This window comes from Sinohyriopsis cumingii, chromosome 17 (assembly GCF_028554795.1).
Source record: "Sinohyriopsis cumingii isolate HCF-2022 chromosome 17, ASM2855479v2, whole genome shotgun sequence".
Taxonomy (NCBI): domain Eukaryota; kingdom Metazoa; phylum Mollusca; class Bivalvia; order Unionida; family Unionidae; genus Sinohyriopsis; species Sinohyriopsis cumingii.
In genome coordinates this window covers 37,288,295-37,304,144 of record NC_142977.1, presented here as the reverse complement: position 1 = coordinate 37,304,144, position 15,850 = coordinate 37,288,295, and the positions used below count along the sequence as shown (strand labels likewise).

General features: G+C 37.6%; 1 protein-coding gene across 1 annotated transcript in view; it reads left to right on the top strand.

The window, feature by feature from the left end:
- Positions 1-1,102: 1,102 nt before the first annotated feature.
- LOC149778442 (uncharacterized) overlaps positions 1,103-15,850 on the top strand; it is a 34,420-nt gene continuing 19,672 nt past the window's right edge. Inside the window, exon 1 of the mRNA XM_089939275.1 lies at positions 1,103-1,302. Within this exon, the coding sequence (XP_089795401.1) occupies positions 1,282-1,302 (21 nt within the window). The 5' untranslated portion in view covers positions 1,103-1,281. The remainder of the gene's footprint in view (positions 1,303-15,850) is intronic.

The window sequence follows — 15,850 nt, the reverse complement described above, 5'->3', positions numbered from 1 at the left end:
CTCTTTTCCAAGTTACATGTTATAATAAACAAGTCATTTCCAAATCATGTCATGAGAAACAAGTCGTCAATGTGTTATGTCATGCTCGAGGTTTTACTTGAGTCAATGTGGTACGTCTATTTCAATAGTTTATATTCAGTCAGTGTGGTATGTCTATTTCAGTAGTTTACTTGAGTCAGTGTGGTATGTATAATTTAAGAGTTTACTTGAATCATTAATTAAGAAAATGTCTTATCATATGTATTTTCTCTTCTACAAATATGTGTGTGATAATTCCTATTAGACTAAATGGGTACTAGAAATAAAATCTATATTAGAGGATATCATGTTTAGCTACGAGTCAAAGTTTTGTATCATTTAAATTGTTAAGACAATCTGTAGAATTACGAACTAGATAAATACGTCATATATAAGTCTAAAGTACAGGTTATTAAAACCTAGTTGGGTTTGAACAAGATCTGTAACGAAAGATACATTATATAATTAGCAAGAAATTCGTAATGAAAATCATTATCTCCTGTCATGTCTTTATTTTCATGATAAATGACATTTTACCTCATGCTAACATTTTCAGGACTAAACGTTATAAATATTATCAATTTATGAATACAAGTAATACAAAGTTCTTTAAAAATTGCAGGTTCTTAGACGTGTTGTTTCCAGATTTGTTGATCCATCCTAAGCATACGCTATAATCATGCTCTTTTTTGTGAATACCTCATATCGTGTAAGGGGCCCCGAGTGGCCGAGTGGTCTAAAGCGCTCTCCGTTACGGATCACTGCCATCTCACCTCTGTCTGCGCCGGTTCGAGTCTCGGATTCAGCCAATGTGGGTATGTGAGAAAGCTTGCCAGTAGCTTCTCGTGGGTCGGTGGTTCTTTCCAGGGTTTTCCCGGGTTCTTCCTCCACCATTAATACTGGCCGCCATGCATAGCCTATCGTGTGCTGAAAAATGGCGTTAAACCCCTCTACCTGAGCGTAGTAACCTCTTGTCTTGTCAACTGATATATAATGGTTCGAGGTTTTAGCTTTGCTTATCGCTGAAGGAAATAACATGTAAATGCCAGAAAGGTGTGTAAACAAGGTGAATTCGTAGGCTTCACGTAAGCCTGTCATTTGCATATTTACTTCAATAAATAACCAAGAAAACAAAGAGCGATTGTCACCGTGTCGCTGCCATTAGGGCGGAGCCTCGAACAATACTGGATAAATATGCATCTTCATACTTCGACGACTCATACTGTTTCCATGTTTTAGGACAATAACACCATTTCTACAGTCATGGATAGCAAATGGCTCGCTGTAAGTATACATTAGTTTCCACGTAAACAGCTGGATTATTATCTAATATTCAGTTTTACAATAAGAGATTGAACCTTATTGTATCAACATTACAACATAACAAATAAATAGACAGGATTCAATGAAAGCCTAATTTATTTTACCATATAAATATAGTTAACTTTACACATCATTGTAAAATTAACTAAAAGTGACATATTTTTCATCCAGTTACATAGACATTATATAGTTTGTGTAAAAATGTCATACGTTTACAGGTAAAATATTACGATTTAAGTGCCACGCCATTATTGGTCAGTCAGTGATTGGTTTTAATGTCACTTTGAGCATGTTCCTGGTTATATCATGATGTGGAAATGGGATTTAAGGTCTTTCCCAATAGCTTACTAAAGCAACTTACCTAGTCTAGACTGCACATGTACAGAACATTGACGCTTAGAGTCTTAGTCACACAATACACATAAAAGAATGCCGTGAACATGAGATGCTTCTGCGAATACTCGGTGGCATGACACCTGACATATGTTAGATATTATTTTCAATGTATATAAGTTAAAACATCGAAGACAGATCTGGTAACATATTTTACATGTAAAAGCCTACGAAAAGATCGGATTTATTGCAAAGTTTGAGAAAATCATTATGCATTCTTCTTCCAATATACCTAAATGTTTTAGAAAGAGCCGAGTCTTGTTGAGCTTTCATATAGTTTCCTACAATTACGATATTGGTTAGCGTTTTATTCAGTCTCGAAATCTCATGCTGTTTAACGTCAAAACTGTTAACACGCTTAATCTGAAATGATGTATAGATTGTTGCCTCAATGTAGTTATCATGAAGTGTGTTATTATGGTTTATAAAAAAGTTAGTTATTTTACAAAAAGGCACAGTTAATGCTTGGAAGTTTTAAATCGTGCGACTTTCAGTAGCAGGTAATGTTAAATCCTGAGGCATACTGTCATCATTCAGCCACTTTTCTTGAACACCTTGAATCGTGAATAGTAAGTCAATACTTGATGTCAGCGTGCAAAGAAGGAACGTTTGGTAGGGTGGTTTAATTACTGTAGAAGACGGAAGGACCTTGTGGTAGGCAGTTTATAAAAGGTAGTCGAATAAATGATTACATTTTTAGATGCAGCACTGGGCTCATGCTAAGCTTGTTCTAGCCTTAAGTGCAAGAAATGTTGGCACAACAAGAATGAAATTTTGAATTTTACCATTCCGTTATCGATCCAAAATGTTATGAGCTACTTATGCTATGAAAATAAATGAGTCAATAATTATGAGAAAGATCGATACAGAAACAAGACAGAGAATTAGGAAAATACATTGGACCAGTCAACTGTAAAACTCAGAAATAGAAGACTTGAGACCGAACATACTAATAGTTGTTTAGGAGCAGAACACCATTTCTATGCGGTAAAAGAAAAACCCGGAAAATCTCTAGTAAGAACCTGTGACTCACGGGAAGCTACTGGCAGATTTCTCACATATCCACAATGGGCGAGGCCGAGATTCAAAACCACGCAGAGATAATATGGCATTGATTGGCAAAGGCGAGCGCTTTAGACCACCCATAATAATAGTGAAATTGGCAATATACTTCTACGACTGAGTTTTTCTTGTTGTTCCGCTGTAATTTAAATAAATACACTGATTTAAGAGCAATTGGGATTGCTGTTTATTATTAATCAGGCTCCCTTCCACACACACACACACACACACACACACACACACACACACACACTTTCAATAACAATGTTTGTGTTAATAGTAATGTTACAAGTTAAATGTTTCAGATGGATTATTTTTTTTTAATGCTGACGTATTGAAATCTTGACTGTTCCACCTCATTGGAACAATACGTTTGCAAACCGTGTAAAGCAACTTAAGCAATGTAAGATAATTGCCGTATAGATAAATAATAAAGATAGATTGTATGGGTTCACACATTTGAAATCCTAGGTTCACATTAAAGTGCCAATAAAGATGAAATAAGTTCTAACTTTTCATGGGAAAAAAAATTAAATGCTGGCACCACATTCTTATCTTAGTATCTGTAAATGACATTCTGCAAAATCGCAGGGAATCGGTATTGCAACTGGAAGCGTTCAACAGAGATTTCTCATTAGATGCTGTTTACTTTAGATGCTGTAAGAGGTTTTATAAAGTTTGTCAGGCGAATATTTATAACAAAATGAGGTATAGTGAGGAATATACTGTCAATAAGGGATACATCCATCGAATATTTCTCAGCTATGTTATGTGTGATCATCCTTTGCAAAAAATTAAACAGATTTGCAATTTCACAATCCAAAGTTATGTAATTATCTTAATAAATAAATGTTACGCTCTAAACTTAATCAGGCATATAAATGGAATAATGAACAGCCTCTATTTTTTGCATCTATTGTTATCTTTCTTTTCCTTACCATCTTTCTTTTCCTTACCTCAAAAGTAAATTTTGGTTATAAATGTAATTTTTAGATATTTTCTGATTGATCCAAGTGTACTTAAGGGTGATGATTTCCTTTTCATCATTCAATGCTTTTTGAATGAATAAAATTAAAAAAAATTTCAACGTCAATAAGATTTACTGCCTATATGCAGGTGTGGTAACTGGATTCCGGTGTCCCTAAGGCTATCCGTTTCCTATGACGCAACTTATGACACGGAATGTGAATTTTAACACGCAGATTACATCAAGAAAATATCCTTTCTCCCATAGAATGAATTGTTTTTTTTTAAAAAAACTTAATTAATACATGATTCTAGTATAAAAGGTAAATAGCAATGGTATAAAAGCAACAGATTCGTCAGCATCTAGGAAATTGCTTTCAAATATAGACAACTGTGAGTTTATTTATTTATTTATTTTCTATCACATTTTGTCTCTCAGAGTGTAAATATAAGATCTAGACCTTGTTAAAACACGCTCTTTGAAATATCGGCTTTAACATTAGAGAATTTTCAAGTATGTTCATTGGACATACATGCCTAATATCTGTTATCATGAAATAGAGTGACACGTTATCGATCCAAAATGTTATGAGCTACTTATGCTATGAAAATAAATGAGTCAATAATTATGAGAAAGATCGATACAGAAACAAGACAGAGAATTAGGAAAATACATTGGACCAGTCAACTGTAAAACTCAGAAATAGAAGACTTGAGACCGAACATACTAATAGTTGTTTAGGAGCAGAACACCATTTCTATGCGGTAAAAGAAAAACCCGGAAAATCTCTAGTAAGAACCTGTGACTCACGGGAAGCTACTGGCAGATTTCTCACATATCCACAATGGGCGAGGCCGAGATTCAAAACCACGCAGAGATAATATGGCATTGATTGGCAAAGGCGAGCGCTTTAGACCACCCATAATAATAGTGAAATTGGCAATATACTTCTACGACGATGGTATAAAAGCAACAGATTCGTCAGCATCTAGGAAATTGCTTTCAAATATAGACAACTGTGAGTTTATTTATTTATTTATTTTCTATCACATTTTGTCTCTCAGAGTGTAAATATAAGATCTAGACCTTGTTAAAACACGCTCTTTGAAATATCGGCTGTTATCATGAAATAGAGTGACACGAACATGTGCAGACGTTAATCTGTACGATGAGAGCTGGCAATCTTGTGTTTTATAAAATTAAAACATTTTATGGTACATCGCTTGCGGCAAAAGACATGCTTCTTTTTTATTTTCCATGTTTAAACACATAAGTCCCCCCAAGTCCTTAAAAAACTGCGACAAAATCCTGCATCGTGTTCTCATCACCCATTCCCAACTGATCTTAGACAAGAAAATTTCTATGGGATGGTGATTTCGGTGGGGTGCGAATCAAATGCTGGATGAAACTTCGATGAAAATTGTTTCTAAAATTATGTGAATTTAACAACCATTTCTGAAAATAGTTTTTAAGAATGTAAGTGGGTACATTTTACATTTTAGAACTATCATAAAGCCAAACTGACAGATCAAACGATAGTTAATATGCTATTCAAAACATTGCATTAATCGGAGGGAGAATACCATCATCCAAAATCACGGTCGCCCTTATGTAGCAAGTTAGCAACGTGTAAAAATTTATATAGCTTCTGCTCTACCCACCATGATAATGTTTAGTTTCGTCGGGTTCGCATGTTCACCTAACCTCAGAAGTTTTTCAGGTCAAATATTATATGATAGTAGTTGTCAAGCACCCGGGATATCGAAGTGTTAGAATGACGCATGTAGCACGTGACTTTACTCGTCGAATATTATTGGACCTGGCTTATAACTTGACCTACATACATCGGCAGAGCATTATGCAGAATTTTCTATATGGGTAATGACATCCTGTAACTGGTAATTTCACTGCTCTGTGTAAACACATTGGAAGTCACCTATTGAAAAACTAAAATAAAATTTAAAAATAGATGCTTTAAATGCAAACATAATGCACGATGTGTGTTTATAAAGCTAGCCGCAAGTGATACCTAGACGGAAGCTTGCTAGGATGTTGAATAAATCTGAAAGCCTTAGGAGGTTATTTGCATGTATATAGTGCAGTATCAATGAAAGGAAAGAAAAGCGATGTTTGCTGTAATTAAAGTTTTATGCTCAAGACGTGAAAATATGAGGAATGATCTGAAGAGTTATTTAAGGTAGAAGAATGATTCATAGACTACAAAACTGGCTTTCTCGTGGGTCGGTGGTTCTTTCCGGGGTTTTCCCGGGTTCTTCCTCCACCATTAGTACTGGCCGCCATGTATAGCCTATCTGGTTGATCGTGCGATGTTATGTCGCGTGACCCATAACGTTATATTCACCATGGTCTCAATATCAAAACCTTAGAGAAATTGATCTGCAAAATAAAGGATTGCAAAATTTGAAGATTAGTTCAAACGTTACATTACCAATAGATCTAGGTTTCAGTCATTGCTTTGTTTGTCTAATATTATATTCGCTGTCTCAAAGATCCTTGATTAATCGAAGATTCATTTACATTTGTAATTGATTACCCTTGTAATTGATTACCCTTGTAATTCATTACCCTTGTCAATGAATCCGCGATTGATCAAGATAAAACAAAAACAAGTTAGTCGTAGAAAACGTGATGCGCGTGCGTCTATGATTCATATGTGCCTGTTATCAGAGATGAGAACTAATTTTGGAATAGTTTTGAACACGAACGACACAAGCAATAAAGTGGTGAGTGTACTGGCCACGGACCCATTCCGGATACATTTTCTACGACTTTTTCAAATCAATCAATCACTGTGACACTTCAATAAACTTATGCATAAGTTAATGTGAATATTGGAAAATTATTTATTTTCACCTACCATGGTTTATAATTGGCAAATTTTATAATAAAAATCTGAACGCTTTCAGCCAAATGTAATTTTTTTTGAAGTAAGTGGATCCTTGAAGTGAGTGGATCCTTCTTACATCTCTTTAAACGAAGTGAGTGGATCCTTCTTACATCTCTTTACACGAAGTGAGTGGATCCTCCTTACATCTCTTTAAACGAAGTGAGTGGATCCTTCTTACATCTCTTTACACGAAGTGAGTGGATCCTTCTTATATCTCTTTACACGAAGTGAGTGGATCCTTCTTACATCTCTTTACACGAAGTGAGTGGATCCTTCTTACATCTCTTTACACGAAGTGAGTGGATCCTTCTTACATCTCTTTACACGAAGTGAGTGGATCCTTCTTACATCTCTTTACACGAAGTGAGTGGATCCTTCTTACATCTCTTTACACGAAGTGAGTGGATCCTTCTTACATCTCTTTACATGAAGTGAGTGGATCCTTGAAGTGAGTGGATCCTTCTTACATCTCTTAACTTGAAGAAGCAGTTTACTCAGTTATCTGTAGCGTTACTGAAAAATTCCATGAAAAATAAGTAAATCATTGAAAAACATTATTAGCTGTAAACTTTATGATCAACCTCCTGTTTCTTTGCTAATCAAAGTCATTATAAATACCACTTTATTATTCATTAAGTCCTGAGATAAACACTTTGTTGGGGAATGATTATGTTTTCCCTAATTGTTTTTCTCTGGCACAGAAATTTAGAATTCTTTCAAGTCATCCGAATAATATCAAGAAGAAGAGATTGAATATTTGCTGAATTGAGATTTTGTTATAATGCGTAAAAAAGATGGCCAAGTCGTCTAATTTGGTCTTTGTTCGTGTCAATGACGAAAGTAAAGATATATGTCTGTCTGCATGCATGCATGCATGCATATATGCATGTATGTATGTATGTATGTATGTATGTATGTGTTTGTGTGCGTGCGCGCGCGCGTGTGTATGAATTTATATCACTGCACAAATATAAGACCAGAGTCAATACGGTCTTTATAGCATTCATATTTCAATAAAACTGTCCCGCTGTCACTATGACATTTTTATTACAGTTTACATCTGGGCTTCTTGTTCTTTGGAGTGTTAAGTAAGATATTCAAAAATAGGTAAGTCGGTATAAAATGACAAGAATGCCCGACACGCAATTAATCCTGACCTTAAAAGCTTTTGTGTAAACATAAACGGCTGGATATTGAGCGTGAAAGCAATTTAAGACGATTCCTGTCCATCAGTCGAGTCATACCAAAGACTTACAAAAATAGTACTAACAGCTGCCTCGCTGGACGTTTAACATTAAGAGGTTAGTGTTAGGACGGGTCGGCCTGGTGTCAGGATAATGTGACTGGATGGGAAATCATGCTACATGTCTTCGGCATGATGCCCCAGTGCTAGACATCACTATAAACTGCAACACTGCAGACATCGTAACGATATGCATGACTGAAAAATTGTTAATGCTACGTTAAAAATCCAAATCACATCACATCTCATATAACAATTGAGTCTACTAAGCGGATAAAGTCAAACAACATGTACAAAAGACTAAAAAAATATATAAAAAATAAGGTCACAATTCTCAGGAACGTACATCAGGTCGTTCTATCCACTTAATTAGCTAATTATTCAATAGTCTGATTTTCTGTGGGTTTTAAAAACAAAATGTTATTCGGACGTTGAACGGTTGATTACATGTGTGTATCTTGTGAACTTTTGGTTTTTATTTCGCCTTTATTTTGATTTGATACAAAATACGTTATTGACGTGAAGATGCAAAGCAGGTCTGCAATTAATAAAGTGTAACAATACAACAAAAATATTCGAAAGTCCGACGATCGGCACGTAATTAGATTCTCACACAAATGCACACGGGCAGGCATAGATGTACGGTAGATTGGCATTTTTCACGTTTATATATTTTCTATATAATTCTTTTAGTATTGAAGCCGGTTGTATAACTCAACCTGTCCAGCAAGACTCTGTATAAATAGTTTTGTTAAGCCCATGACCTACATTTACGATAGAAATAGGAGAAAAAGGAACATACTGAGTTTTGAAGCGAGGAAAAATGCGTTCATACCGAAAGGACCGAATTGTGTATGCACCGTCCCAATATCAAAGGACATGCTATATGGTGTTGTAAATATCGAGTATGTAAGTACGGAACTACTACTATCCAATCGGATGGACTTCGAATCAGTGGAGAGCGTATCTGATAGAGCATTCACAAGAAGAACGTCTGGCAACACTACTTTGCTAAACGAGAGATGAGATGAAGGAGATGAAGTTTTATGTAGTCTGAGAGAAACTAGAGCACGGTTGCATCAACTCGTCCGGACACCGTCCTGATTGAGCTTCAAAAGAAGATAACATTGACGAAAATTAGTATTCACATTTATATCAGTTTATGTTGAGGTCGATGTACTAACATATCTATCGTATAAAGTATAATTAATAGTGCTAGCTAAATAAAATGTCTGTTTAATACAAGTATAAAAAATGGTTTGTTGTTACTTATCAATCAGCAATCATACTATGTTATCAACAGATGTTTTATCTACCGTACCTACTATAATCATCATACATCCCATGATCAACCGTTATTGTGTTCAACCATTCTTGTGATCAACAAATTATGATGAACAGCCCTATCATGTTTGTAATCTATTTTGCTTACAATAAAAGTGTGACTGAAGGACAACATAACGAAGACGGCGGGACAACACAAACCATTATGTGTCTCTTCCTTAGTAAGGTCTTCTTTGCTGAGATGTGTACCAACTTATATTAATGAGTTGTTTCTGCGTGCTCGTCTTCGGCACTATGCATTTAGGGTGTGTACATTTGGAGATATTAAATTATGTTATGCCTCTTGCCGAATTCCCTAATGTTACGAAAAATTATACCCTGTAAATATACTCTTATAATAGAATGACAGCTGAAACTGAGGTAATTAGTGGAGTCAGTTTGAATGATTGCAGACGGATAGATATAAGCATTGATCCTCTGCCTGATCGTCATCACCGGGAGGAAATCCATATAATGTTTAATTTAGACCGTGAAAATCTGCTCAAAAGAGCATCTCCACCTTTTGTGATGTTAAGTAATCCAAGAAGCTCATATTCTGTAGCAATTCCATAAAAACTCGCGTAAATCTTTTCAGAACATTTAACAAATTATGAGCGGGCCTGTAACATCCCCATAGTGCTGGTCGGATGGCCATTTTTAAATATATCTGTATGAAGTAATTCATCATCAGCATCATCATCAGGCCCGTAGTCTGGTAGACCGTTGGGGCACCGCACTAGACCAAACAACCAGCTTCCTCCATTCCTCTCGGTTTTCCGTCTTTCTCCGCCCAACGTCAAGCCTGTCCAGTCTCGAACTTTATCTTTCCACCTCTTTCTTTGCCTGCCTATCTTTCTTCTTCCTTGTACAGTGCCTTGCAAGATTGTTTTGGCAAGTCCTGATGATCGTGGGACATACCCATACCACTGCAGTTTACGTTTCGTCACTGTGATCAGGAGGTCATCGTGAGGCCCAATCGCTTGTCTTATCCTTTGCCGTATTTCTTCATTGGTGACATGGTCTTTGTATGTGACGCCGAGGATCTTTCGGAAACATCTCATCTCTGTGGCCTGTATCCTTTTCTCTAAGTCAGTTGTTATGGTCCATGATTCGTAGGCGTAGAGAAATATGGAGATCACCACTGAATGCATCAGTCTGATCTTTGAACTGAGTGAGATGTTCTTGTCGTTCCAGATGGGGTTCAGTTTTGTCAGCGCTGCTATTGTCTGTGCAATCCTGCATAGTACTTCAGGTTTCGATCCTTCATCTGTTACAGTTGCCCCCAAATACTTGAAGCTGTGAACTGTTTCTAGTTTTATATCTTGGACCCTGATGTCAGTGCTGATGCCCTTGATATTGCTGGTTATCATTTTGGTCTTTTCTGTACTGATTTCCATGCCGTAGGCTGTAGAGGTTTTGTCCAGGTTCTCCACTAAGCTAGCTAATTCTTGCTCATTTCCTGCTAGTCCATCAATGTCGTCGGCAAAACGTAAGTTGGTTATTGTTCTGCCTGTGATGTTGACCATCCCTTCATGCTTTTCAAGCTCGTCTCCCATGATTCTCTCCAGAAAGGTGTTGAATACTGTGGGAAAGAGCAGACAGCCTTGTCTGACTGCGAATTGTGTTCTGAACCAGTCCCCTATGATGCCGTTGAATTATACTGCACTGGAGGCCTTGTCATAGAGATGCTTTATTACTGTGATTAGGTTGGATTTGATTTACTGTCACATGGTGGTCCACAAAACTGCATGCCCTACCCTGTCAAATGCCTTCTTGAAATCACGTGGTACAGATCTTGCTGGTGTTTGAGGTACATCTCACATACTATCCTGAGGTTGAAGATCTGCTCTGTTGTGCTGCGCCCTACTCTGAACCCTGCCTGCTTCTTGGCAATGATCTTTTCTGCCTGTATGGCTTATAAGACTGATTGTACAGTAGTTTTGACACTGTTGCAAGTTGCCGTTCTTGGGGAGGGTGATGACCAGTGATTGGGTCCACGGTGACGGTCATATTCCTGTTTGCCAGATCTGGTGAGGGCGCTAGTCATTGCTTCTGCCCCAGCTTGGGTCAGTTCTGCTGGCATGTTGTCCACTCCTGCCGACTTCCTCATTTTCAGCGATCTCACTGCGGCTTCTACTTCTTCACATATGATAGGGTGCTTGTCGTTGTTAGCTGCTGAAGTGACGTTCAATATCTCTGGATCTACTGTGGCTCAGTTGTTGTAAAGTTCTGCACGGCACTCTGTCCATCTTTCCAGAATATCTTTTTCTTGTGTGAGGCAGTTTATGGCTTTGTCCTGTGCCTTGCGGTAACCCGTCGTTGTTTTGTGCTTGTTACAACTTGGACCAGTTGGTATGCCTTCCTGATGTTGTTCCTTTTCAAGTTTCCCTCAATGTCTTTGGACTGTTCTTCTATCCATCTTGCTTTTTTATGCTTTTCTTAACTTCCTAATTGACTGGCTTGTACTGCTTTTCCATTTCTGTATCGTTCTTTTTCTTTGTCAGTTTCCTCCTCTTGTCACACATGTTCAGGACCAAAGCTGTGACCCAGGGCGATGTCTACCAAGGATCTCGCTGGCTGTTTTGGTTGTTGCTGTATTGAAGGTGGTGATCAACGTGTCCATGTCGGTATTGTCAGCATCGAGGATGTTGTGCGGTGCAAATTTCTCACCAAACATTGCCCACCCGGAAGGCTTTTACTACTTCGGGATCCTTCAATTTCTCGAGAGCAAATTCTTTTCTTGAGTGGCTCTCTTTCTTTATCTTCTTTAGATGTAGCCTGAATGGTCATCATCACCAGATGACGGTCACTTCATGTCCGTTGCGGGAAAGCTTCGAGTCTTGGCGATATTTATACTTGACTGTAGGCGCCTTTTCACTATGATGTAGTCGATCTGACTGTGATGGTCTCTGCTTGGGATGTGTCAAGTCCATCTTCTGGATACTTTGTGTTGGCCGAAGGTGTTTGCCAGCATAAGGTCGTTGTAACTAGCGAATTCCAGGAGTCTCAGTCCTCTCTCGTTCGTCTATGCATTGCAGCAACGCTCACATTTTCCTTTCCAGTTTATGCAAGCGTTCTAACCTATCTTGGCATTCCAATCGCCTTGCACAACCTAAATGTCTTTCTTCGGTGTTTTATCCACAACTTCTTGTAGCTGGTCGTAGAAGTCTTCCACATCCGCGTCATCATAGTCTGATGTTTGCGCGTAAGCCTGATTTATGGTGATGTTTAATGGAGTTGCCGTGAGGGGGATGGTGATGAGCCGACTGATGACTGGCCGACATCCCATGACAGTACTCAAACTGTCCTTGTGTACAAGGAGCCCAGCTCCCTACTCATGTTCGTCTTCTCTGCCAGTGAAGTACAGTTTATGGCCTTCCAACGTAGTTGTTTCTCCAATGTTGTTTCATCGTATCGTACAGAGTCCTAGGATGTTTCAGCGGTATCTGTTCAATTCATATGTATGCTCCTCAAGCTTTCCTGTTACACTCAGTGTTCTCACATTCCAGGTACCAAATGGTGATGTTGTTCCTGACACGAAACTTGCTGCTAAGAGCACCAGTCATATACTTTCCATCTCCACCCAGGTGCACGACGGGCGACGACCGAGCCAATATTGGATATCAAATGGTCGTGTGGTCTGTCGGAGCCCAACCCTCTCCAGGCCTGACCACAGCCGATTTTCTCCAACTTGGTGGCTCTCCTGGGTCACGAACACGTAGCCGTTTAGCTGTTTTGGCAGCCTTTCCTCTTGGCCGTTGACTTCGTCTCGGAAGTTCTTCCGCTCAGTGATGCCATGTTAACATCACACTATTTATGCATGGCTGGAAGACTCGTGGAGGGCGGAGGCGTCTCCCTTCCCGTGCATGTCTGGATGACTTGCCCATGGCCCATGTTATTATAACCAGTTAAAACCAGATCTTGGGCTGTAGGCAGCACATACTAATCTAACTCTGTTATTTGTCTAGCATAAGGTTTGTTCTCACAAATGATTTGTTCTCACAAATGATTCGACCCTTCCAAGGCTGGCAATATAGTATTTCTTGCCCGATTTCCAGACGACTGATCATGATATTTATTGCATATGGTGATCTGACAATCTCTTTCTCGTTATGCGAAAACAATATTGTGTTGGTGCGGCATGAACGCTACTTGTACATCTCTCACGCTTTTGTAAACATTCCTTGAACTAACTGAGAAAACTTCATAAAGCTTAGTATTCTGTTTCAAAGCGACTAGATAATGTGTCCTGTACAAAAGAAAGTCTGTCTTCTGACCAGCATTTTAAGAGTCATCCTCATTTTTATACGCTCGTCACGCTATGTCATGACACTAAGTCCTACGGTGAGTTTCTCTGTACGTTTGTCTGTAAACAATTTTGTTTCTGCACAATATCTTAAATTTTCAACCATCTCCTCTGGGTAATGATGAAGTCCATCGATTTTTGGACCAAAGGTCAAGGTCACTGACTTAAAGGAGTAAAACTGTTTCCGTACAATGGCAGATCTAGATCACACTTTGTGAATAGCTAATTCTTGGGGTAAGGAAGAAGTTTTTGTTGTTGTGATCTCGTCTAGAGATTAAAACTTGATGTCACTGTAAATGAAAGAAAACATTTAGTTCTCAACTTTCATCAAATTTAACGTATTTGCACTTTGCACTCTCATCAAAATTTTTGGATGTTGGGTACGAAAACAACCTATAGATTTATAAAAATGTTTATAAAAATAAAATTAGTCATTGTGACTTGAATAGAGAAAAATGGTGTTGTGCATAAAAACATTAGTTGGAGACTTCGAACCTGGCCTACACTTTGTTGATAGCTTGCACGTACGTTATGGAAGAGGCATATTGATCTTAAGATGAAAGGTCAAAGTTATTTTGGCTTTATAAATGAGTTTGCAGAATAACTTTTGTTCGAGAACAATTTTCTTGACGAATCTTTGTGGATGGCGTAAAAATGTTTAGTTCTGAAGACCGAATAACTTGATGAAAGATCCAGGTAAATGAGACTCGTTATCTAATAACTTGATGAAAGATCCAGGTAAATGAGACTCGCTATCTAATAATCAGCAGATTTAACCATACCCTACTTTTGCTGACGCACAGGACTACTAAAAATGGGGCGGTCGTTGAATGTGCCGTACACAGTATACACAGTAATGTGTGACACTGTTATGTACATGTAACATGCTAACAAGAGTTTATGAGATCGGCTTGGTCATGTTATTATCTCCCCCTAGAATATGCGCTTTATATTCCCTTAACCATTTGAGACAGCTTCTTGAAATTTGTTATACTCTTGTATCATGACTAGACAAAGTATCTGTAAAAATGGACTTTGTTACACCAATCTTTGTCCTGATTTAGGTAATAAACCAAACCATTTTTTGAGAGAGATTCATAAAACTTCTTTAGTGCTTGTTATCATTACATGATTTTATGTTATATTTAAGAATGGATTTCGTTAAATTCTTACTTTTAGAGCGGGGAATATGGGAGGGTGAGTATTCTGCAAACACTTGTTCACTGATAGATTTTGTATTGTCTGTAAATTGCTGAACACAAAAAATACTTTGTTTGATTGCTAAGTCCCTATCCCCGTACATGATAAGTTGTATCTGATAAGTGACATATGCTGACAGGCTTATGAATGTGTGACGCAGACCCACTCTTCCAGTTGTCAAATCAACAATACTGGAAAAGATAAAAGGAGTCACAGAAATGACATGACAAAATTCACCGGGGGCTATCACAGCATTCTTAGCCATGTATAATGAAGCAAATGTCACATATACACAAATCACAAGGCGTACAGATGTATCAACATGCTTTGTCACTCAACACGATTAAGTAATTAACTATGTTAGACTCTTACGATATTTATCGAGAAACACAACGATATAAGCTACATACTGATGTAATTCTAAGTATTCATAGTAAACACTAACGTAGATATAAAACAAAACTGAAATTGTGAGCAGCTGCAACCGATGGAGATGGTCACGGCCTGACAGTTATTTCATGTACATTTGCATATTCATTTCATTCAGGTATAAAATATTACCCTAGATCAGGTCATCGCAACTTCCACTAGGCCGGACCAGATACGCGATGTGTAAAGCCACGCCCTATGTTGTAAGGGACACCAGGTCGCGGGTTGTAGGTTGCCTGCCATAAATAAATGAGCATTGGAATTTACGTTTGTAATTGATTAAAATTTATTTTCAATTTAATATTTTATTATCGTAAGCTCATACATACTTTTAGAATAATATTACAAATATTATAAATATTGCTTGGTTATCAAATTGCTATATGTGCAACTTTAAACATAAGCTCAGCACGGTAATTGTCTGTTGAAACGTAAAGGGTGAATAAATGTACACAATCTTTGTGGTTATTTATTCTTAAAACATTATTCGGTCTTTAGTGTTAAACGCTTTATAAAAAAATTTTGCCAGTGCACATATTATTTTCTTATTTCTAGAAATTATTAATTAATAATACAGCGCACTTATGCATGGATGGTTTATTCCAGAAGTAATTTTGAATTAGGTTTACAGAAGCTAGTATACATAGTGCTTACTAAAATAAAATAGTATTCATCTTC